We start from the raw sequence: 26,864 nt of genomic DNA, 5'->3' as shown, positions 1-26,864 counted from the left end.
TTAAAAAAGCCAACAGCGGACCCCGAAACATTGTCAAACTACAGACCCATTTCGCTCCTCCCAGTGTTCTCAAAAATCCTCGAGAGACATGTTCACTCAGTCCTAACTCATTTTACTGAAAACAACAATCTCCTTCACCCCTCACAATCGGGTTTTTGAGCCGGCTTTTCCACGGAAACAGGACTTTTGGGACTCACCAAAAAGATTCGTAAACTCCTTGATGAGGGTCAAATGCTAGCCCTCATTTTATTAGACCTCAGTGCGGCCTTTGACACCATATCGCACCAAAGGCTGGTAAACACACTGGAAAGTATTGAGATCTGTGGTGATGCACTAAAGTGGATCAGCTCTTTCTTGGAAAATCGTACTCTCCAAATTATGTCATCTTCAGCATGCTCAGAAAACTTCGTCTCATCGCATGGAGTGCCCCAAGGCTCAATTCTGAGCCCTCTGTTTTTCAACTTATATGTTAAACCATTAGCAGACCTAGCGGACAAAGTAGGTCTCATTCTTATGACCTACGCGGATGATTCACAAATCATCTTCTCTCTTTCGGAATCCAGCCCACTATCTCCCTCACATCTCAAACAAGGTCTTAGCGACATATTCAACTGGATGACTAGCAACCTATTGAAACTGAATGGAGACAAGATGGAGGTTCTCATTTTGGGAAAACAAAAAGACCTGTGGAACTCCTTCCACTGGCCTACTCAAATGGGAAATCTCCCTGTCCCAACCAGCAATGTCCGTAACCTTGAGGTTATCATTGATAACACCCTGTCCATGAAGCAACAGTCCGGCCAAGTAGTAGCTCTATGCTTTACCATTCTCAAATGGCTCAGAAAAATCCTCTGGATGTTACCTACCTCCACCCAAAAGACCGTAGTCAATGCTCTCATTAATTCTCGGCTTAACTACGGCAACATCCTTTACCTTGGTTCAAATAAAGCTGTAGTGCAGAGACTGCAGCTAGTCCAAAACTCAGCTGCCAGACTGCTTTGCAGAGTCCCAAAAACCGCCAGCATCTTGGGTCATCTACGAGATTTACACTGGCTCAGGGTGGAGAACCGTATTAAGTTCAAAGCCCTGAGCTATATGTTCAGGATAAAAGCAGGTACAGCGCCTAAATATCTGCAAGCACTAGTCCATCCTTATACACCTAAACGCAACCTACGATCACAATCCGCAGCCAACTTCTGTGTGCCTAGATTTAAACTGTCAAGAATGGGAGGTAGATCGTTTTCACACCTAGGTCCATCTCTCTGGAATACGCTACCTCCACATATCCGCAAAGAAGAAAACTACTCGAGGTTCCGAAAAAATATCAAAACCTGGTTGTTTGACCAATAAACTTTTTGCTAGGTTCCTGCCAAAATGATGTGCTCCGTCATGGCGCCGGGAAACCCTTCTTGGGTAGCTGCGCGCATTATAAGCTTAACAAATGAATAAATAAATAAATACCTACTCCAGAGGACTGAAACCTATTAGTGCCATACGCACAACCTGTTCTGAATGCCTCCACCTCTTTCCCAACCTCCCTAGATACTTGGAAACATGCAACTGTCATCACATTTCTGAAGAAACTGACTACAAACCCTTCCATACTCGTCGACCACAGACCAAATTCCCTCCTTCCTCTCCCAGCCAAGATCTTAGAGAAAAATATCCACTGGTGTTTTGCCAAATACCTCAATGACCACCAACTCCTCAACACCACTTAGTGTGGGTTCTGCATGGAAACTTCCCTCATCACCGCCACAGATGACATCCGCTTGATTCTGGACAGAGGAGACATAGTGCCCCTCCTCCTCCTGGAATGTTTTGCTGTGTTTGGCACAGTCTCCCACCTCATCCTCATTCATCACCAACATAACATTCAAAATCCATGGACATACACTCCAATTGATATGTTCCTTGCTGACTGGAAGGACCCTGTCATTTTGCCTGGCACTGTACACCTCATGGAGAAGACACCCAGTACCCAGATCAAGTTCTGGTCCTGCATACCTGAAATTGTAAGAAAAACCCAAGGTGGTGATGGACAGAGCGTTGACAATACAAACACTCACCCCCAGTCAACTGATATGGGTTTAATCCATCACCGTTCTTTAGATCACTCCGCCACCCCAGTTCAGACATGGCCATATGCAAATCAGTCTGACCCTGTGCCTCATGGGAACAGTCCAGCCCGAACTGCCAAGCCATGTCTTCCCTGGACCGGAATCAAGCTTCCCAGGACCGGTTTCTGGCATTACAGCCATCTTCAGCCGGGCTTGCTTGACTCCAGTGGCAAAGTGAGCAAGGGACTCACGTCTGAGCATACCCTGCCAACTTAGGGCGAACAAAGAAAAACCAAAGGTGGTGATGGACGGAGCGTTGACAATACAAACACTCACCCCCGGTCAACTGATCTCGGTTTAATCCATCTTTAGTTCACTTCGCCACCCCAGTTCAGACATGGCCATATGCAAATCAGTCTGACCCTGTGCCTCATGGGAACAGTCCAGCCCGAACTGCCAAGCCATGTCTTCCCTGGACCGTAATCAAGCTTCCCAGCACTGGTTTCTGGCATTACAGCCGTCTTCAGCCGGGCTTGCTTGACTCCAGTGGCAAAGTGAGCAAGGGACTCTCGTCTGAGCATACCCTGCCAACTTAGGGCGAACAAAGAAAAACCAAAGGTGGTGATGGACGGAGCGTTGACAATACAAACACTCACCCCCAGTCAACTGATCTGGGTTTAATCCATCACCGTTCTTTAGCTCACTCCGCCACCCCAGTTCAGACATGGCCATATGCAAATCAGTCTGACCCTGTGCCTCATGGGAACAGCCCAGCCCGAACTGCCAAGCCATGTCTTCCCTGGACCGGAATCAAGCTTCCCGGGACCGGTTTCTGGCATTACAGCCGTCTTCAGCCGGGCTTGCTTGACTCCAGGGCAAAGTGAGCAAGGGACTCACGTCTGACCATACCCTGCCAACTTAGGGCGAACAAAGAAAAACCAAAGGTGGTGATGGACGGAGCGTTGACAATACAAACAATCATCCCAGTCAACTGATCTGGGTTTAATCCATCACCGTTCTTTAGCTCACTCCGCCACCCCAGTTCAGACATGGCCATATGCAAATCAGCCTGACCCTGTGCCTCATGGGAACAGTCCAGCCCGAACTGCCAAGCCATGTCTACCCTGGACCGGAATCAAGCTTCCCAGGACCGGTTTCTGGCATTACAGCCGCTTCAGCCGGGCTTGCTTGACTCCAGTGGCAAAGTGAGCAAGGGACTCACGTCTGAGCATACCCTGCCAACTTAGGGCGAACAAAGAAAATCCAAAGGTGGTGATGGACACTGGCTGAAGACCAGCTGTCTGAAGCTGGACACTGACAAGACCGAAATTGTGATCTTTTGGAAGGTCACTTCACTCTGGTACTCCACCTGGTGGCAAACACAGCGAGCACCGACATCTACCCCCACATCCAGAACTTTGGAATCATCCTCAACAGCAAACTTGACATGATATCCTTTGTCCACGCCACCAATGCCTCATGCTTCCATACCCTGAATATGCTGAGAAAAAACTTTCAAATGGCTTCCAATCAGCACCCAGAAAGCCATCACGCTCAGTCTCTGCACAAGTAAGCTGCGCTAAAGTAACACACTCTATGCCAGGTTTGATTAAAAAGAACACCGGAAGACTGTAGACTATTCAGAACTCAGTGCCCAGAATCACCCTCAACTTCACATGCCGAACTCACATCACTCCACACCTGAAGGAGGTCTACTGGCTCCCCATATGCAAACAACCACAATTCAAACTTCTCACCCACACTTTCAAGGCACTACATAACAATTGCCTCAAAAATTGCATCTGATTTCACAAACCTTCCAGACACCTCAGCTCATCTGGACTTTTACTTCCACAAATCCCATACATACCAAAAAACAGATCCGGGGTCAAGTCTAAAATGTGGAACGATCTGCTAGCTCTGCACTTCTTGAATTCGGCAAGACGATGAAGACCTGATTTTGCTGCAACTCAGATAGTTTTTCTACTTGAGTGGCTGCCTTCTGACAGTGAATGGTTGCAACCGCCCATGATGGCCTGCGCTAGAAAAATCTCTCCAGATGTCCGAGTGACCGGAAATCATGCCAGGGGATGCCAAATCTCACCTGGGGTTACCAACTTATCATTATGGAACCTTGCATGAGAAATAATTCTGTCATGTTGCGACTGACTGAATTTGGCCAGAACTCTGAGTTACAAATGTAATGCAGTCACCAAAATTCTGCCAAATCCGTGGGCGGGACAAAATATTCTGCCCACCCTTATTCAGCACCAGGATACCCTGCCTGATGATACAGTACGAATATGCATATTATAACCTGCTCTTGCAGCACCTCCTGCATGACCAATTGATGTTCCAGACCCAGTCTGTCCTTGCCTTGGTGCATTATGCTCAATGTTGCAGAAGGGCATCACAAAGTCGCCTACAGAGTCACGGTGTCATTTGGTTTGCAAGCCAGTCGCAACCCAGAATACTCCTTTGAGAACAAGCACGTGGAACTGGTCTCCTCTAGCTTTGGGAATTTCTTTCGGCAAATGTACATGTTGGTGACACTAAATATGAGAAACTCGCTACCTGTGTTGTTTATGATGTGATTTCCAGTTTAGGACATTTACGAAACCAATTTCAAGTGTGAAAAAGCAATTGTTTTAAGTTCAGATTTTCCGAAATTCCTCGGTGCCTGGATTGCTGCAAGATATCAGAGAACTAAATAATACACATATTTAATACAAATATAAGAATATTATCCTTATTTTATATGTTGCATGCTGCAGAGTGCACTGTTGTTTTACATTTCAAACGTAGCTTTTAATAATAATCAACTCGAAGTTACTCATTTATCAGCTTTAGGGTGGTGTACATTTAGAGTATATACATGCATATACACTCTAAATAGAGTGGAAAGAACATCTACCATTTTTTAGAGTATGTTACACATCAGCCAAAATCTAAATAAACACCATAGAAATAAATAGATAATACAAACACAGTCATCGTTTAAAATCCAACCTACCTTTCTACACAGTGGTCAGATTTGCTGTTCAAGTACATTCCAGTGGGGCAAGCACAGCCCTCAACACAATCACCACTGCAAGTTTCGGCCACTGAGAGAGTCTGGCAAGTCTGAGCACAGGGATCTACACAGGTGTTGTACTCCTTTGAATTTTCACAAGAAAGAGCTATGAAGACAAAACAAACTTTTCATGTTAGTATGCAGGTTGGCTCATTATTTTTTTTTTATAGTTTTGGGCTGCAAACTAAAACATTGAATTCTAGTTCCGTGATAATCAGATATTCAAATCATTGTTAATGTGAAAAATTTTAGTAAAATATTAGAACAAACTTTAATGCGATTATCAATAAATGGTTGGAAAAGCTTGTAGGTATGTTGAAAGCAATGTTCAGCGCAAGTTAATTCATCATTCCCCTGCCCAGAAGTAACAATGCAAAGGAGCCTAACAAAATGCAACCCAGTCACTGGACTCATCTGTACACCAACTACTTTTTGCAAGATGCTTTAATCTAAGTTATTGATCAGAACAAGCTACATTTCACAAATTGCCGTTTGTGGGTCACACACAAATTGGTTATGCCTCAAGTAATTTTCTTGTCTGAATAGCATAATTAGACTAAGAGAGAGGTCGCATTCTAAATAATACTGGAAAAAATACTAAATGTATGCGGCTGTTTTATTGCATATATTGGTATGTCCCTTCTTACATTAAGGTCATCTTTGTAAAATATGCAATATCTACTTTCTACATAAATAAATATGAGCATTCACATGAATTATTGAAAAAAAAAAGGAAAAGTGAGGTGATGTGTCACCAGTTGCACTTTTGAGGTCGTGCATAGCGGCAGCGCGCATGTGCTGCTCACTTTGTGCTCCAGTAGAGTATGGGAGAGAAGCTGCGCCCTTTCTGCACCCATATTTTTCATTGGCTTGTGTCATTGTCTTTCGTAAATGCTGCCTTAGGATTCGTTAATAGGCTTGTTAGTCCCTCCTTAATATGGCCTTGTCTTCATTTGTACCCTCCCATGGCGACTGGCCCCTTTACTTCGGTTGTTTCACGGGACCTGTTATTTAGTCTGTAAGAACTATTTACTTTATAGAGTTTCTCTTACAGCAGGCCGGACCTGTAACTGCTTCAGCTGAAACCGCATGTGTTTTTTTAAGCAGAACAGCTGCCCCCGTAACACAGGCGCCTGCTTTCAAACACTTTAACCTGACATTATCTTGTGTCTGTTTCATCACCCCTCAAGTAAAATGGATTTAGATATGATTTGGGAATTAAGTCATGTGAATTCCAGGTAGCTGATAATCGTGTGCTGATGGGCTGAATCTGACAACAGAACATTTGTGATGCACTAAAGCCACCTGACGGATTGTTCTCAAAAGCCTGTTTTATTAACAATACACCACCACCAATACCACCACCACCAATACCACCACCACCAAGCCCACCACCTCCACCACCACCAATACCACCACAACCACCAATGCCACCACCACCAATACATCACCACCAATCCCACCACCACCACCAATCCCACCACTACCAATGCCATAACCACCAATAACACCACCACCAAAACCACCACCACCACTACCACCACCACCAATTCCACCACCACCAATTCCACCACCACCACAAATACCACCTCCACCACCACCAATAGCAATACCACCACCACCAATATCACCACTAACACCACCAATACCACCACCACCAATATCACTACCATCAATGCCACCAATACAACCACCACCACCAATTCCACCACTACAACCAATACCACAACCAATACCACCACCACCAATACCACCAACAATACCACCACCACCACCAATTCCATCACCACCACCAATACCACCACCACTAATACCACTACCACCAATACCACTACCACCACCACCACCAACACCATGAATACTACACCAACCACCAATGCCAATGCCACCTCCAATACCACCACCACCAATAGCAAAACCACCACCACCAATACCAATACCACCACCACCGATTACCAATACCACCACCACCAATACCACCACTGCCACCAATACCTATGCCACCACCACCAATATCAATACCACCTCCAATACCAATACCACCAAAAGCAATAGCACAACCACCAATACCACCAATACCACCACCAATGCCACCACCGCCACCAATACCTATGCCACCACCACCAACAGTACCAATACCATCACCAGTACCACCACCACCACAAATACCACCACCACCACCACTACCACCACCGATACCACCACCAATACCACCACCACCAGTACCATCACCAACACAAATACCATCACCAATACCAACCTTCACCACCACTAATCCAACCAAGAATACCACCATTAATACCACCACCAATACCATCACCAATACCACCATCACCAATACCACCACCACCAATACCACTCCCAATACCAATACCACCAACATCACCAATACCCCACCACCAATACCCCCACCACCAATACCACAACGAATGCCACAACCACCGCCAATACTACCACCAATACCACCACCAATACCACCAATTCTACCACCAATACCACCACCATCATCAATACCACCACCCATACCACCACCGCCAATACCACCACCAATACCACCACCACCACCACCACCACCAACACCAGCTCCACCAATACCACCGCCACCAATACCACCACCAATACCATGACCAATACCACCACCACCAATACCACCATACCCAATACCACCACCACCAATACCACCACCAACAATGCCACCTCCAGTTGGGGGGGCGTGGCCAACAACATGGCCGGTTAGGAAGTACACCTCCGTAGCTCCCGGAGAGATACCTTACTCCGAAGTTTCCAACGAGCCCCGAACGTCCCATTTCCACGCCAAACGAACCGCGATTGACCCAAGCCACACTGGGGTCCGAAAACGCTGTGCCTCGCAGCCGGAACCGGGAAAACACGGCCCGGTAGTCGGAACCAGCGCGGACGCTTGGCTCAAGATGGCGGCCAGGGCACAGAGACGGAGAAGTGAGCCCTGAGCGGCTGCGTCGCAGAGGCTGCAGAAGACCGGAGCTTCCGACCGGACCGGGGTGCCCATCACTACGCGGCCCGGGTCTGAAGTGAGACCGAGAGGAGTGTCCCTGGGGCCCCCACAGGAGCGGACGCGCCGAAGGAGGGAGGGCCGGCTTCTGGCGCCGGCGCTCGGGACTGCAATAGCTGGGAGGAGGCCCTGGCATGCCGGGGCCCGGCGCTGGGGGTGAAGATGCTGCTGCGCCCCTCTACATTGGAGGAGACTGAGACTTTCGGCGATACACGGCCCGTGGCGGTGATGTAGAGAGGCAGGGCCGATGAGGGGGATACCGGGAGGTGTACGGAGACGGACAGCGCCTGCAGCGGTGGAGCCTGCCCCCGGGGCACGTACCGGGGCCCATACGAGACGGCGCCATTGCCTGAGTTAAGAGACCCGCACACCAAAGCCTGGCATAGGATGGCTGGATTGGATGCACACTGGCTTCGCTGCCCTTAAGTGCTGGCCAGGGGACCCAGAGAAAGCGGAGGGGCTGCGGGCCGGCCATCAGGGGGCAGTTGAGACTGTGTTGTTGGAGGAACCAGGAGTTGCTGGGCTGGGAGCCTCGCTTTCTCCCCCACTTCCCTCCCTTACACTCTCCGGCGGGCTTCCAACGCTGGTTGGGGGCTGGGACCACGTCGAGGACCAGCATTAAGCCCTGAGCAAGAAAGGGGATCGCGGGGTCTCCGCCATACAGACCAGGACGGAATCCCCCCTCCCCTCACCCCTCCTGGATAGGTGGAGAGGACGTCCACAATGGGGAAGAAGGAGGCAAGCACAAGAACCGCAAGACAGGGGACCCTAGACCGATACGCCATGACTCAGCCCCCTGTGGAGGAGGTGCTCTCCGGCTCCCGTACAGACACTGACCTTCTGATGGGAGCGATCCAAGCTTCGAGGGCGGACATACAGGAGTCCCGGGCAGTGCTGGAGGTCAAGAGTGGGGAGGTAGGCTCAGAAGTCACTCTCCTAAGACAGGACCTCCGTTACTTGACGGAGAGGGTTACCACGGCGGAGACGAGATTGGGGGAAGCAGAGAACTCCATCACTACCCTTCGCAAAGACATGGCGGAACTCCAGGCATCTCATCGCCAACTCCTATGGAAGGTGGAGGACGCCGAAAATAGGGCCCGTCGTAACAACCTACGCTTTGTGGGATTTCGGGAAGGAATTGAAGGGGCTAATATGGCGGCTTTTCTACGTGCCTGGCTATTAAAGACTTTCCCGGTGGCGCAGTTCTCTAATTGTTTTGTGGTCGAACGGGCGCATAGGGCATTGTTGGTGAAGCTGCCAGAAGGCGCACGGCCCAGGCCAGTCATTGCACGATTCCTGAACTTTGCGGACCGGGACATGATCCTGCGGGAGGCCAGAAAGATGGGGGAGATTAGACTGGAAAACGCACACATAATGATATTCCCGGACTACAGCCAGGAGGTTCAAAAACAGAGTCGCTCCTTTGAGATGGTGAAAGCCAAACTAAGGGACATCCATATCCAATATATGCTGCTTTTCCGGCAAAATTGAAAGTAATCTACAAGGAAAAAACACACTTTTTCACACACCTGGAAGATGTCTGGCACTGGCTAGAAGAACGCCCTCCGCTCCGGAGACCAGAGGCAGAGAGGAGAGGGGCAATGGCCGAAAGGGATGCCAGTGGACTTCAATGGGGGTCGGCCGAGGACTCAGAGGCGGAGACGATCGAGAGGACGGGGACGAGTGCAGATGACGCCATATCCCAACCGCGGACGGTCGGGGAGACAGAGGAGACACTCAGTGTCAACAGGAGACGGAGACGCGGCAGGATCTCTGTTTCGCTGTTTGAAGAGAAACGCTCGCTCTGAGGGGGAGGAAGATACGGGAGGCCGCTCCTCTGGTGGAGAGGAGGAGGAAGCGCAGTCCCGGCACCCTCTAGCGACAGCAATCCGAGAGCTAGAACAAGATGCGACATGACAGGCCGAAGACTCGCGGAATGTTACCCAGGACTCACACTCTTGAATCGGGACTGGATGGGCAACAGACATACCAGCTCCAGTTGGATGGCACGCAAGTTGATTCCACCCCCCCTTTTACCTACTGTTTTTTCTGAGCTATTGTTTTAATTTTGTGAGCAGGATCTGTGGACTGGTTATACACGCCAGCTAGATAGACTGTACGTACTGGTTGGTGGGGGTGAGTTGTGGGAGGGCGACAGACCTTCTCCGCTGACAGTCCTATATTCTGTGTTTGTGGCGGATGGGACTGGAGGGGAGTAAGGAGGGGGGTTGTTGTTGTTTTTGCTTCCAGTTTGGGAATGTTGAGAGGTTGGGATGGGGAAGGGTTGGGGGGGAGTGGAGGGGTGGCGGGAGAGGGGAGGGCACAGGACATGTTAACGGGGTTAGTCATGCCGGAGTACAGAATGCACCACTACCACTGATCATGAGCACCATATACCGAGACTATAGACAGGATGCCGGGTGAACCAATGGAGACACTGCAGGATGTGGAAGGGCTCACGGTCTTAACATGGAATGTGAATGGTCTAGGCAGTAAGATTAAACAAGGCCTAGTAAACACCTATATCAAAAGAGTAGGCCCCAACATTGTCTTGTTACAAGAAACACATCTTCAGGGCAATAATTGCGGCTTTCTAGCTAGAGGGCAATACAAAGTTTTAGCACATGCAGGTTTTACTACAGGCTCAAGAGGGGTGGCGATAATGATCAGGAAGAACCAACCATTTTGGGTGGCACAGATATGGTTAGACCCCCAGGGGGCTTATGTGGGAGTGAGGGGCACATGGCGAAGGAAGGAATACACGATTGTCTCGGCATATGCCCCCCCAAAATTGCAGGCAGCCACACCGAAAGGGGTCACGGATATATTACTTAACACATCCAATACACTACAGGTTCTGGGGGGGGATTTCAATGACGTGTTGACTCTGACGCTAGACAGAACAGGAGACCGGACCAGGGACCAGTCTCCAAACCCCTCTTCACCATGATTGATACCCTGGGTCTCACAGACGTCTGGAGGTGGTTACATCCAAAACACAGGGCTTATTCCTTCTTCTCGAGCGCACACAGGGTCTACTCTAGACTGGACTATATTTTCCTTGCCCAACATGTCCTGACGCGGAACGATTTAGCGGAATACAAGGCGAGGGGGATCTCTGACCATTCACCCCTCTTGGTGAAGGGGGGGTTGAGGAGGACACAGAGGGGTGGAACGTGGAGACTGTCAGCCTGGGACCTGCAGAACCCGGCAATATTGAAGGGCCTTGGGGCCGATGTGAAGGTCTACGTGGCTGACAACGAGGGGTCGGTCTCATCCAAGGTGGTCTTCTGGGAGGCCTTCAAGTCGGTCATGCGAGACAGGGCACAGAACAGACTGGCAGAAGAGACCCGGAAAAGTCAGAGAGAAATTGAGGAGCTGGAAGCTCTCATATTGGAGTTGGAAAGGGAATATCAGGCTAGTAAAGCCACGGGGGTGCTTCGTAAGTTGACAGATACTCAAACTCAGTATATGGACCTGGTAAAGGGGGAGGCCAAAACGCAGGCACTGGCGACGCTACACCGGCTGTACGATGTGGGGGATAAATTGGGTAAGCTGCTGGCATGGCTGAGTGGGAAAGAAAGAGACGCCCGGTGGGTGGAGCAGGTATGAGACGCACAAGGGACTCTAATGAGGTCAGATGTTCAGATCGCTGAAGCCTTTGCTGAGCACTACCGACTCTTCTATGATGCACGAGATTTAGGGACCCAGGAGGATGCTTTGCAATATATGACACACTTCGACCTCCCTGTGCTAGACATTAAGGACTGCGATGACTTCGAGGCTGACATCACGATGGAGGAAGTGAAGAAGGCCCTCACGAAACTGCGGACGGGAAAATCCCCGGGCCCAAATGGATTCCCGGCGGAGTTTTTTAAGCGGACGGCGGATCTGTTGACCCGCCACCTGCTGGAACTTTTTGAAGGGGCATTACAAGAAGTGAGCCTCCCCCCGGATCTACGCATGGCCACGATAGTCCCGATATATAAGGAAGGCAAACCACCTGATGACTGCGCGTCCTATTGCCCTATCTCCCTTTTAAATATCGAAGTGAAGCTTTTGGCGACAGTGTTAGCCCTCAGATTGAGGAAGGTCATACCGGACCTGGTCCATTTGGATCAAACTGGGTTCCTCCCGGGTAGGGCCACTAGATTTAACCTCCGACGGACTAACAACTGGCTACAGGAGGTGGGAAAGAGAAGGGACCCACATTGGTTTTTGTCGCTCGACGCTGAAAAGGCGTTCGATGCGGTCCATTGGCGTTTTCTGGAGGGAGTCCTGGTGCGATTGGGCTTTAGTCCGAAGTTCAGGCAGTGGGTACGGCTGCTATATAGGGACCCTAGAGCCAAGGTTAGGGTAAATGGGGCAGCATCAGGGGACTTCCCAGTGCACCGGGGGACCAGACAGGGGTGCCCCCATCACCTTTGCTCTTTACACTGACGATCGAGGTCCTTGCGGCGGCAATTAGGCAAAATACAGCCATCAGAGGTTTTCAGCGAGGGCAGCAAGACACCAAGGAGGAAAAAATATCCCTCTACGCGGACAATGTCCTCCTTTATATAACACACCCGGAAACAACAATACCGGCACTGTTCACAGAGCAGGAAAGATATGGTGCCCACGCAGGCTACAGGATAAACTGGCATAAGTCAGTTCTGTATGATCCCCAGGGACTGGAACGATGGTCAACTCTCCTGGAGAGGCTACAGACGACTAGTGAGGGCTTTACATATCTTGGTGTGTTTATGACACTGGATAGTCGCCGTTTGTACAACAAGAACATTAGATGGATAGTGCGTAATTTTATAGAGGATGCGAGTAGATGGCGACTACTACCCCTTACACTCCTGGGCCGTGCGGCCATGTTCAAAATGATGACGCTGCCCAAGCTCCTCTACGCAGTCCAAAATGAATACTATCCCCTTCCCCGTAGGGTGTTCACTGAAACTAATGCAGAGCTGAGAACCTTTCTATGGTTAGGGAAGCAGCCACGGGTGGCACTGATGACCCTACAGAGGCACCAGTACAGTGGAGGGATCTCACTTCCCAATATTGAGGCTTATTACTGGGCGGAACACCTGGTGCCCATCAACGACTGGTTCCACGCCCCAGCCCTACACCCCACATATGCACTTGAAAGGTACACGATGGGCGCCCGCCCGTACAACCATTATTTGTACAGGGGCAAGGGGAAAGGGAAGCTGTTGCCGGCCACTAGACTTACACTGACGGTAGGGAACCAGGCGAATAAGACCATTGGATGGGAGAAGAAGCCCACCAGACAAACACCGTTGTGGCATTGCACCTGGCTCCAGGAACTGAATAAAGTGAAAGGGTTTCAGAGATGGGACGATATAGGGATTTCGACACTGGGGGACGTGACGGCCAAGAGGGAGTTGAAGTCGTTCCAGGTGCTGCGGGCAGACTTTGGCCTGCTCGGCACGCAATATTTTAAATACGCACAACTGAGACATGCATGGCGGGCAGAGGGGATCCCAGCAGGCACACTCCCTGAATATGCACTGTTGGAAGGCCGCCTGCTCCAAGAACAAATACAGGAAAGGGCAGTATCGCTCACATACAGAACTCTTATGAACAACATGCCACAAGATCTAAGTACCGTTAGGAGTAAGTGGGAGAGGGAGGTGGGTAAAATGGGCACGGTGGACTGGGACACTGTACTTATGCACCCTAGGGAGGTAGCTATTAAATCCCGGCTGAGGCTCATTCAGCTAAATATACTTCACAGAACCTATTATGATAGGGTACGCCTCCACAAAATGGGTAGAGCTGAGGACACAAATTGCCTAAGGTGTGGACAAGAGGGGGGGATTTCAACCATATAATCTGGTCCTGCCCGATGATTCAGGTGTATTGGGCGGGGATCTTGAGAGAATTGGGGAAGGTACTGGAGACTTCTCTGCCAAAGGCCCCTAAATTAGTCCTGTTGGGTATGGCCAATGATGTTGATCTCGCTCGCCCGAATCTGATTTTCCTTTCCCTGGCCTAGGTGGTTGCAAAGAAAGATGTGGCAAGGAAATGGGGGCAGCCACGATACCGCAACTGGAGGAATGGCGGAGAAGTATGGATCTCTATATGGCAGCCGAAAGGGTTACCTATAAGGCGCGAGGCTGCCCTAAGAAATTTGGTAGAGTATGGATTTGGTGGCGGAAGTATCATGGCCTAGATGGGGGTCTTTGAAGAGGGACAAGGGGCTTAGGTGTTCCCATAGATATGAATATGGTGTAGGGCAGTCGGCCAGGGCACTACTGGCAGTAGCATGGAGAGCTCTGGTGAAGTTACTCAATGTGTATAATGTTGTATTGATTTTGCAGGTGAGGATCAGTGGGATGGGGGCGGGGGGTTGGGATGTACTGACCAATGATGACATGACTGTACTGTTGTTTCATGATACAATGCAAATAAAAATATTTTAAAAAAACAATGCCACCTCCAATACCACACCACCAATACCATCACCACTATACCAATACAACCACCACCAATACCAATACCACCGCCAATACCACCAATACCACCAATACCAATACCACCACCAATACCACTAATACCAATTCCACCACTACCAATACCATCACCACCCATATCACCACCAATACCGCCAATACCAGTACCACCACCACCAATACCAATGCCACCACCGATACCACCAATACCACCAATACCACTACCACCAATACCAGCACCACCAATACGACCGATATCAATACCACCACCACCAATACCACCACCACCAATATCAATATCACCACCTTAATGCCTCTTACTCACTAGTAATAGCAGGGGCACTGTACAAGGCCTGAGCTGCAGCTGAGACCATCCCTCCCTCCCTCCATAAATGCCTGCCATAAAGCACAGCCCACCCTGCATCAGGAGGTGAAGCCTGAGCCCTACTACAGCTGGAGTGTTTATTATTAGGTCAAAGATAGCAATGACATTACGCAATGCCACACTGCACACTCAAATCACGGTGAGGGCAGGAAACAGCCCCCCTCCCGCTTTTCCTCCTTAGCTGCAATAGTGTTATCACAAGACAAAAGGTGTTGGAGTGCTTTGTTAGTGGTTGTAGCTCGGACCATATGTAACTCTCGCTTCACACTTTGTGTCTGTGTAATTTACAACACTCACACATCTTCACAGCACTATTTATCACTACTTTGAAGACATCACAGGTCGATCTCTTCCTCTGATCTTTACAATCTAACAAGCGGTCGAGAAAGTCCTTTATTGCAATGCAATAGGTCTCGCATTAACGGGAGTTTAAGCTATTAGTGTTGTAAATGACAATGCCTTTTATTTATGTTTTAAAACACAAAACATAAATAAAAGGCATTGTCATTTACAATGCCAATAGCTCAAACTAGATATAATGCAACTGTTGCATTATATCTAGTTCTTTCTTACATCATTTTTTTTAATTGCGGATTCTCACTCATTACACTCATTCAATATGGCAGCCGTCGAGACACCGCATTCACATACCAGGTAGTCCGTTAACTATGTCTATGGGGACGTAATTTAGACGTAAGACGCTATACGCGCAGTATTCACACACGGAAGTGCCCCGAGAAATACGAGGAACGCTTTTTGGATTCATCTGCGAATTTGCAGTTTAGAGTTTTCGGTAAGAGGTTAGTGTATGTTTCCAGTTTGAATTATGTTGAAGTGCTCAATTCAAAAGCGCGGCGAGTACATGAGTTTAATGTTTTTTTAGAATTCGTAAGAACTTCTGAACACGAACAAATTTATTGGTATCATTTCACCTGATCTTACAGCGGTGACAACATAGACCGTACGTTTTTTGAACTAACACGTTTTCGATTTACTTTTTCTATATAGATCACCTTTAAGATCTATTGACACATTTCGGCATGAACACGTGAGTACATTTACATGGTTAACAACACTATACCATGATTGTTCACGAAATTCACAAATCACTTGCCAGAAAATGCATGCAAACATGTACATACCTAAAATGCTGACTTGATCGAGTTATCCTTGGTTGTACATTACATGATGTTATGTTACTTTTTTTAGAGTACACTCCCTGATGAAGAGCAAAGTATGCTCCAAATGCATTGGAGAACAAAAAATTATTTCATGAAGTGATGTGGAATACATAGTCTGTTAACGGATTGATGTGAAAAGTAATGTATATATAAAATTGACAAATATGCAAAAATCAAAAGGAATTTCAAAAGAAAAAACTAATGAAGAAAATTCAGTTTATATGGAACATTTGAGAGTCTTTATTGATTCACTACAGGAGTGCCCCACTAAGGGATTTGCAACCAAGTTCATTGGAAGCACACAATAGTGTTGATTATCTTGACGTTTACAGGACGGAAAACGCCACCCTGGGAGCAACCTAAAATCCATTTATATTATAATTAATCAATAATTGAAACTTCACCAACACTGTTCTAGTTGGAAAACGGTTGTGCGCATGCACATCATTTAAGTCAGTGTTTTGCAATTGTACCTCTCTTACTTTATATTGGAAGGCAGAATACAAAGCGGTGGATCTGGCTGATGTTAGACTAAACCAAGGAATTGTACACGTCTGGAGTGAGGAGGATGTGAATGGTATCTAATGTCATTTATATACTAAAAGGGACCGGCCACGCACAGCAATATCTAAATGTAGTATTTTAGGGGCAAAAGGGTGAAGTCAGGCAATAGTTCATTCTGAGTCTAAGCAAGTGAACCTAGTCTTATACCTATAAGACAAAGCTGAATTCCCAGGGCACTGTAATCTTTGTCCCCAAGCAAAGTGCGCAGGGATGGACCAAAATGTTAGCGGCGGGCCAGTAGAGGCCCGCCATATATATGTACGTTGGTTTCTCCCATGCTAGCATAGGCCTCCTAACAAAAAGAGGTAGGGCAGAGCTGCATAAGCAGACAAGCACTGGCCAGAAAAACTAGAGCAGCTTGTCTTGTGTACTCTCGGTTGGAACCACCAACTTTAAAAATATTTGCTTTGGGGGTCTCAGAGCAAATTAGTTCGAAGACCTCTGCCCTACGGTATCCTTAATCGTCCTGTGTTGGTTAATCACATTAAAGGTATTGTTTGTAATTTATTGTGCATTAGGGACTGTTTATTATTAACCAAGAAGGGTTCAAAATGATCTTGGGTAGTATAAGGAATGACCCTTATGTTGGGGCAGTTGGTTGCCATCATGCAATGTTTAAAATCACTAGATAACATAGTGAGAAGATAATATGTATCTGTGCAACATACAACTTGCTATGTTGTTTACACTCCTGGACAGCAACCGCAATGTCAATGGTACAGCACATATCACTACATTTTTAACCATGTTAGAAATCCTGCTGGTATTTTCTTTGCTTTGGGCATTGTTTGGTAACCACCAACAAAAGTAACTTACCCGGGGCTCCTGGGAGTGCAGCTGGCTAGGTAGGAAAGAAGGGAAAGCATCTCATATCATACACTATTTAGTGTCACCCAGTCACCTCAACAGGACTTTCTTTGAGATGCCTGGGCATTATTAACTATGAGCAGGGAATTTGTCAATACAGTAGCTAACACTTATGCACTGCCCTTGAGATGAAGGTAAAGTCAGAGTGCTAGCCTCTCTGAGTGGTGCAATTTAACTTGAAGGTCACGATCCATGCACCTAGAGGCAACAGCTGAGCTAGATGCTGGTCAGGTGTTTTGTTTCTGGGAACCTCATCACTATTTTGTTTGTTGCAAGATGATGTCTGTTAGACTTCAAGTGGTACATTAATTAATGATTTTGATGTAAGGAGTTGTGTGTATGTCAAGCTGTGATTGTATTTAAAAGTAGCAAATGTTTTAATCCACATGTATTTTTATTTTTCTCAATGCTTGGCAGTCATTTCACCCTTCAACTAAGTCAACCCTTTGAAGACATTAAGCTCAAACATATCCGTGACCAGACTGGGATGCAAATAGTCATTTGAAACGTTTTAATCCAACCATCATTTTATCATGAATTAGCCACCAAGCTAAGAAGGCTTAACTATACCAATAACAACATAGACAATTGAGTCTCATTCTTCAAACAGTAACAATAAAGTTTTACACTACGGACACACGTATCAGAATGAAAAATGACCAATACATTGCGTTTTTTGGAGTTATACATGGAGGGCTGGTGTGAGACCTAGCATTCTTGGTGTGGTTTCTCCCTAACCTTTTGCCTTCAGACCTCCTGTTTTTGCAGACTTCATTTTTGCTGGCCTTAGGACATGTTAGATTGGCTATACCCAATTGGCATATTTAATTTACTTGTAAGTCCCTGATAAAGTTCAGGCCATGTAAATTAAATGCTGCTTGTGGACCTGTGTTATAATGTACTTGTTACTCAATGCATCCTCCCTGTTGAGGTTCTCTGCCTGGCCGCTCAGTCTATAGTGAAGTCATTTAAAATGTTCAGTGTGTTTGGATTGAAAGGAGAATCAGTTGGTGTGGAAGGGCTGAGCAGCGAGGAGGCTGCTCCTGGTGGGGCACTTTTATGGATCAGACTAACATCTTGTAACCTGTATCTATGAAGTAATCTAAAGAATACATCTACTACCTTTTCTACAAGACTTGCCTGCGCATCCTTCTTCGTTTTAACACCGGTGACGACCTGAAAGAACCTATGTGACCTTCCTTGAATGGACTGGTACCTAAGAAACTAAAGAAGTGCAATTGGAAGAAGCAAGCTGGTAGTCCTGAGCCCCACGAGTGACCAAAAGACCAGTCGACCCCATCATGGACGTGCCAGCTGGACTTGGGTGAGTGTCTCCATCATGTGGAGTTCCCCAAACATCTAACACACTTATCAGACAACAGATACATTTGTGTGGTAGAGCGTTTGAGTGAAGGTTTTCCTCTTCTGCAAAGTGACCTCCCTACAACCTCATCACCTGGGACCAGTCAGCCCTAACCTGGGCCTGCCAGTTCCTGCTGTTACTACTGTGGAGGTTACTTTCATATGTGTGTTTTTGACAGATTGTGTTTTTTCTCTGGAATTTTAAGGGCGGCACACTAGATTCCTGGTGTTTATATACATGTCTCTTTCCCAGCCAAGTTGTGTGGATTTGCTTGCTTCAATACGTTTCTGGGAGGATCTTTAGCACACAAGAGGAGTGTTGTGGTATTGTGTGCCACCTGTGTTGGATTGTGTCAAGCTTAACCTTTGGAGTTACTGTGGTGGAGAGCTCACGCCAGGATATTTCATTTTGTGACCTGTTTGATCCTGTGCACATTTCTATTCGCACTGGCTGACCCTTGTCATTTGGACTGTACCGCTAAGTATGCTGTAAGTTAGTAGAGGAGCTGTGGGGCATTGTTTTTTTTAGCAGAAATTTGGGGGATTGGTAGTCTAACTGATATTTCTACGATTTAAAAAATATGCCACGCGCGATTTTTTTACACGCGGTCCTACCTGCTGTGCCTCGAGCCCTGCTGTGATGCATTAATGGGATTCTTACGTAATGGCGGTATTGAAGCAGTCTGTGACTGCTTGGGGACACTTTCCAGCTTTTACGTGCCGGGAGCCGCCCGGTCCCACGTCAGTCTGCATGCTGCCATCTTGATTGCGTTAAGGCTGAAGCCGGGGGAGTGTAAAATGTCTTTCTTCAGCGTTGCAGTGATTTTACAAGACTTGCGTGTCTGTGTGCTCCTCTGAGGAGTTCTGAAAACAACAATTGGGTTCAGCTAAGTGGTCTGTGTTTCTTTATGTGTGGGAGCAATGATATTGGATCAGCGGGGATCTCTTGTGCCAACAGTTAAATGTGACAATCAAGCCACAAGTATCTTTCTCGGCGGCATTTGATCATCATCAGTGTTGTGCCAACCTACAATGTCTTCATTTTGTTTGGTAATAGCTTCAATGCAGGTGCTGAGAGTAATCTCACCTCGAGAATTATTGCACCCCCCTCACTTTGACTCTCGCTCTTTCCTTACTTTGACCTGCTATGTATTCCTAGCATAAATTGGGGTAAAGAGTTTATGTCTTCTTGCAAATGTGGGTTCTTGTATAACTGTGCTTTGCGAAGTCACTCTGAGTTATCTCAACTTGTTCTTAACTTTAAGGAAGGGGTGGGTTTTGGCGCATTGTGTGTGGTGTCTTTTATTTCTTTTTTGTCACTTTTGGTTACCACCTTGTGTGGTTGTGGGAGACACGGTTTTGGCTCCTACTGTGTATATGTGTGTGTTGCCTTTAACCCTTGAAGTCATTCTGGTAATCCTATGGTCATTGTTGTGAGGTTGTGTATCTCACTGTTTTATGTTTCAAGAGTGTTTTGGGTTTAAGGATACCCTGAATTTGTCTTGGGTTTAAAGATACCCATAGTATATTTCGAGAGTGTTTGGGTTTAAAGATACCCTGAAATTATCTCGGGTTTAAAGAAACCCATAGTATGTTTCAAGAGTGTTTTGGGTTTAAGGATACCCTGAGTCTGTTTTGTGTGCAAAGTTATACCCTGTTTTGGTATGGGTTGAGTCGTATCCTTTTTCTTTGGAGTTAGATCTCTCCTGCCATTAGTTTTGTGCCTTGGATGTGATGCGTGGTGGTGTTTAGTATCCACTGTTTTAAGGTTGTGTGAGTATTGAGACCTTGTCTGCCCGGGTGAACTGCTGATTCAGCCCCCAGCCTTGCACTTTAACTTTGTTGTTTCAACATTGGTTTTTAATTGTTCTCTCGCTATTGCGCTAGCCCTTTTAAATCATTTTCTTAAACCGTACTGCCGCCTCAGTGCGAGCCTTTATTAATTGTGCTGACCTTCCTTGCATAGGTTCACTGCACTTTGCACTTTTCTTCGCGTATTTGCACACTTCTTGTTCGCGCCGCCCTCGACGCTCGGCCCCAGCGGTTCCCGGAAGTGAGGCGGGACCGCATTGCACCGGGGTTGGCGCTCTAGTCTCCTGCCTCGCCCGCCCCTATTTAACGCGTCGATGAGGCGAGCGCGCAGCGGACGCGCGCTGCGGGCGCGCCGTCTGCGTGCCGAAGGAGCGCCAAAGGAGGGCCCGTCTGTGCCCGTCCGTGTCCCGGACGGGCCCAGTGCCAGGGCACCCCCCTACCTCCCTTGCTGTTCTCAGGCTGGCTCTCTGAGGTATTCTTCTGAGGAGCTGTTTGCCCTCAATACCTACAGCTGCGGTGCCGCCAAACACTGGGAGGTGTTAGATGCTTTGTTCCATCGGTGCCCAGCATGCGGGTTCAGTTTTTCGATTCCGCAGCCCTCAGTCGGCGTGACTAGGAACAGTTCAGAGGTCATAAAAGCGTGCCTGATTAATGCCAGATCAGTGGTCAGACACGCAGCCGACATATTTGAGCTGTTGGATGAGAATGAGTTTGATCTCCTTTTCGTCACCGAAACCTGGCTTTCCGAGTCCTGTTTGCCGGTGATGGAGCTTGCTATACCACGTGGCTTCAGGATTACTAGGACCGATCGACCCTCCGGTAGGGGTGGCGGCCTGGCAGTGATTCATCGGGATCACTGGGTAGTTGTCAGTGATCCTCCCGACCCATTGGGTGAGACGGAAATGATACACTTTGTAGTGGTCCTTTCCCCCCATTTTACCTTGGGAGGCACCCTTCTTTACCACCCCCCGGGATATGCGGGAAGTTTTGTTGCCAATATTGAGGAGGTCATCGTTCCCCGCGCCCTGAAATTCACTCAATATCTCCTTTTGGGGGATTTTAACATTCATATGGACGCGGTGGATTCGCCGGAAGCGGTGGGCTTAGCCGAAGCCTTCTCGTTGGCTCACCTCACGCAATGGGTGAATTTTCCCACCCATGTGGCTGGCCATTGGTTGGACCTGGTGTGCTCGAATTTTGAGATCACTATGTCTCCCCCTAGGGGGGTTCCTTGGTCAGACCATGACTTAATTTTGTTCACCTGGCCTCTTAGCACAAAAGGGTAGAGGGGACTGCCCTCCCCTCAAGTGCACTCTCAGCGGATCAACCTGGCCTCCTTTTCGGACTCCCTTGTGCTTAACCGCCCGACTTTGCCATCGGAACTTGATTCTGCGGTGGAGGCCTTTAACTTTTGGGTCGAACAAGGCTCCGCCTTGCCTAATAACAAAGGTAGTAGCAGGCGGACTAGGTCCTCCCCTTCTAAACCCTGGTTATCCCATGCTCTTAGGGAACTCAAATCCGGCGGCAAAAGCTGGAGCGAGCCTGGCGCCTTGATTTCCGGCCTGAATTGAAGAGTAATCTGCGGAGGGCTCAGAAGGTGTATTATGCAGAAATTAAGGCTGCTAAAAGCAGATATTTCGCAGGGAGGATTGAGAAGGCGGACACCAATGGCAGAGAAATCTTTGCCATTGTCCAGAGATTCCTCTCTCCGTGTGCTGCTCTACCAGCTCTCCCGGCGTCCGATCTTTGGTGTGAGGAACTGTCATGTTTTTTTGACAATAAGATTGCCAAAATCCAAGAGGAGCTTCAAAACTCCTGTGGTCTCCTACAGCCTCTACCGGCCACCACTGGCCTTGGTCCGACTCTACCTGCCACTCAATTCTCCACCTTTGAGCCAGCTCAGCAAGCGGATGTGTTGGCTGTCCTCGAAGCGCTAAAGTCGGGATCTCCCTCTGACCCGTGTCCTGCAAGGGTCTTAGGGGGAGTGGCGGGTCTAGTCTATCAGGAGGTTACCCAGATTGTGAATCTGTCTCTGGCCTCTGCTTCTGTGCCCCTTTGCTGGAAACAGGCGAAACCTCTTCCCCTGTTAAAGAAGCCTGGCCTGGATCCCCTAGCCACTTCCAGCTATCGTCCGATCTCGCTGCTCCCGGCACTTGCGAAAGTATGCGAAAAGGTCGTATTCAGGCAACTGAACAATTTTATTGAGTCCTCCCAGGTCCTGCACCCGGCACAATCGGGGTTCAGGGCTGCTTTTAGCACTGAGACGGCCCTGGTGGAAGTATCAGAGGCCATTAGGGAGTGTCTGGATGGGGGCGGCAGGGCGGTCCTGGTTCTGTTGGACCTATCTGCCGCCTTCGATACCGTGCCCCATACTCAGCTGTTGACGAGGCTGGCAGAGGTGGGCCTGTCCTCGCCTGGATTTCGTCGTTTTTGTCTGATCGGATGCAGCAAGTATGGATGCCACCACACGCCTCGCTACCCAAGAAGCTCACCACTGGGGTGCCGCAGGGCTCGACATTGAGTCCTCTGCTGTTCAACGTTTACATGACCCCGTTAATCTACTTGGCTGAGCAGTGGGGAGCAAAAATAATGGCGTATGCTGATGACACGCAGCTGCTGTTCACCTGGCCAAAGGACTGTCTGGATGCCTTAATGGTCCGTACTTGTCTGTCCCACGTCTTTCGCTGGCTTGCCTCAGCTCAGCTTAAATGTAACGAGGACAAATCGGAGATTTTATTTTATGGCAACTTCCCGGCCAATTTCAGAGATCTCATCTGGCCGACTGATTTTCCGTGTCCTAGCTCCTTCAGAGGCCCGGCAAAAAACCTGGGGGTATGGTTCGGACAGGACCTTAAGTTTGAAGTCCATTTAAAAAAACTTACAGGGACCTGTTTCGCTACCCTCAAGTCACTCAAGAGGTTCTTTCCGCTCCTCCCTAGGGAAGCGAAAGAGACTGTTCTGCGGGCTCTGATCCTGGCAAGGCTTGACTATGCCAATGCATTGTTCAGTGGTCTCCCCGCATACCTCATAAAACGGTTGCAGATCATTCAGAACGCGGCTGTGCGACTTTTGTTTCACCTCCCGAGAAGAACCAGTGTGCGTGCCCATCTCCGAAACCTTCATTGGCTCCCAGTGGCCCATCGCATTTTGTTTAAATCGCTGGTCCTGGCCTATCGTGCCCTGCACCAACTTGGGCCACAATATCTGCATAAAAGGTTCATTTTGTACACCCCTCGCCGTGCTCTCCGATCGGCTAATCTGCATTTGATGACAATGCCCAAAGTCAGATACGCAAGATTGGGCGGTCAGTCCATTTCTGTTCAAACAGCTCGATCATGGAATTCTCTGCCACTTTCTTTGAGAGCAGCATCCACACTGGCGGGATTCAAAAAAGGGCTCAAAACCCACCTATTCAATCTCAGTATTTAATCTCTCCCTTTGATTGGTGTCTCTAGTTAATCTCACATATCGCGCCAGGATACTTTGCAGTAGCAGAGCGCGTTACAAAATATTTTATAACATAACATAACATAATTATACCCTGTGTGTAAGTCTAGGGTTTATAATCCCTGTCTTGCCGCAGTGTTGTGCCTTAGTATGAGGCACAATGGGTACTCTGTGTGGTGTGGTGTTGTGGTACCCGTAATTAGTAGTGTGAGTCTTCGTGGATCAGCGTCCACTGTTTTTAAGAATGTCTCTCTTCATCTTGCATTCATCGTTTGTTTATGATCTTTATAAGGGGGGGTGATGCATTGTGATTTTGTTGTTTATGCATCCTACTTGCTGACATAAGTGTGTTTTATCATCTTCATACATTTTCATTGTTTTTTATCATTATAAGGGGGGGAGATGTGTTATAATATACTTGTTACTCAACTCATCCTCCCTGTTGAGGTTTCCTGCCTGGCTGCTCAGTCTATGGTGAGGTTATTTAGAATGTTCAGTGTGTTTGGATTGAAAGGAGAATCAGTTGGTGTGGAAGGGCTGAGCAGCGATGAGGCTGCTCCTGGTGAGGCACTTTTATGGATCAGACTAACATCCTGTTACCTGTAATCTGGGAAGTAATCTAAAGAATAAATCTACTACCTTTTCTACAAGACTTGCCTGTACATCCTTCTTTGTTTTAACAACCTGCAGCACTGATTGTGCCACCCACTTAAGAAGCACTTTAAAGATGTCTCAGGCCTGCCTTTGCAGTCTTTCTGTGTACAGTTTTAAACTGCGATTTTGACCTAGCAAAGTACACCTTTTGCCAAGTCCAAACCTTCCTATTTAATACATATAAGTCACCCCTACGGTAGGCACTGACCAGCCCAGAGGGCAGGGTGCAATATATTAAAAAAATAAGACATGTTCTTTTTCGTATGTCCTGATAGTGAAAAACTCTTAAATCTGTTTTTCAATATTGCCAGGCCTACCTCTCCCCTAGGATAACATTGTTAGTTGATTACATTTTATATTTAACAAGTGACCGGTTCATGTTTGGTGTCTCTAGAAACGTAATGAAAAATCTGAATTTATGGTGAAGTCAGATTTAATGGCATTTCTGAAAATTCCACAGAAAGTTGTAATTTTCTTGCATTAGCCATTTGGTGCCTGCAGCCTGTTTCAGGGTCACATAGCTGGGTTGAGATGACAGTAGGGCTTTGTATATGCCTCCTAGACAGTCACATACAATGAGGATCTTAGGTGTGACTGTATGGGCCCCCATTGGCAGATGGCAGGGAGGTGCTGGTCCCAGTCCCACCTACACCTGAATAGGCTGTGTCCTGCCACCACACACAGGGCTGCTTATGCCTTGTACTTAGTTTGGAGCCAGGGCAGCAAGTTGCCTGAGGTCCTCAAAGGGAAATCTCTAGAAGCTTCATATCATCCCACCCTCAGGTATGAATACTGGATCTCAGACACCACCTTTTCAGTACAAGTTTGGACCTGTGGATACTCTGGCAGGAAGAAAGACTTTTGTACAGTTTAAAGAATTGTTGCTCTGCAGGACTGCTGCTCTGAAGGACTGCTTGCCTGCTGTCCTAATATGCTGCCCTTCTGCATCAATGAGAAGGATTGAACCTGCATATGTTGAACCCAGGTAACCAATCCTGACTTGTCCTGCTGACTTGAGACTCAGGGGCAGAAGACTCCAACAACCATGAACCCTGCACCTAGACTCTGTCATCTGTGAGTCTACCTTGCCAAGTGGTGCCCCCGCAGGCGCTGGACCCTTGCAAGTGGGCCTAAGATGCTCTGTCATCCTCTGTGGATCCGGCGGGACCAATGCATCTCCTCGGCTGCATAGTACAACCCCCAACAGAACCGAAGCATCACAGTTGCTGCGTGGTTTGGAATCATTTCACGGGTCCGCATCATGGGCCACTGTCTCCTCTGAACTGCCGCTGCGTGATACATTATTATTGTAGGCCCTTGCATCCCTCATTTACAGAAGCCTAGACGAGGGATGCCTGACCCTGCATTGCAGACCCGCAGCTCCTCAGAAGTGATGCATCGCCCGACTGCGCAACGCATTCTCGATGCTGAATTTTGCATTGCAAGCCCTAATTGACAGTCTCCTTCATGATCGATGATGTCACAGGACCTCACACCACAGCCTCACCGCATCTCGGAACCCACTCATCGCTTTGGCTGCACAACTCATCTTTGACATTGATTCTTGCAACGCTCTGCAAACCAAGATTTAAGGTACTTTGCTCAGCGTACCTAATTGGGTCCCAGTAGCTGACCTGCGTCCCATCATGATCAGCCTGAACTTGTGACTTTGTCCTGGTATGGCATGACCGGTTATCCACAGTTGGTGCTTTGTGCTTTTTGTTGATATTTTCAGTGACATCTTAAAACCTATATACCCCTGGTTGTGCTGATTGGATTTTTTTTAGTTTTCGGTCTTGTTTTATTTATTAAGAATAACTCTATTTTGCTAAACTGATTTGGGATCTTTTGGTGGTGACCTTTCACTGTGTTACTGTTTGACGTGTTGCACAAATACTTTAAACATTGCGGCTAAGTAAAACTTGACTGCTCTGTGCTGAGCTACGCATGGGTTGAGCGTA

General features: G+C 47.8%; 1 protein-coding gene across 1 annotated transcript in view; it reads right to left on the bottom strand.

Moving 5' to 3' along the window:
- OTOG (otogelin) overlaps positions 1-26,864 on the bottom strand; it is a 1,048,712-nt gene that overhangs the window by 633,035 nt on the left and 388,813 nt on the right. The window contains exon 17 of the mRNA XM_078682941.1: positions 5,074-5,239. Coding sequence (XP_078539067.1) covers positions 5,074-5,239 — 166 coding nt within the window. The remainder of the gene's footprint in view (positions 1-5,073; positions 5,240-26,864) is intronic.

The sequence above is a fragment of the Lissotriton helveticus genome, chromosome 3_1 (assembly GCF_964261635.1).
Source record: "Lissotriton helveticus chromosome 3_1, aLisHel1.1, whole genome shotgun sequence".
Classification (NCBI taxonomy): Eukaryota; Metazoa; Chordata; class Amphibia; order Caudata; family Salamandridae; genus Lissotriton; species Lissotriton helveticus.
This window is presented reverse-complemented; position numbering and strand designations above follow the sequence as displayed.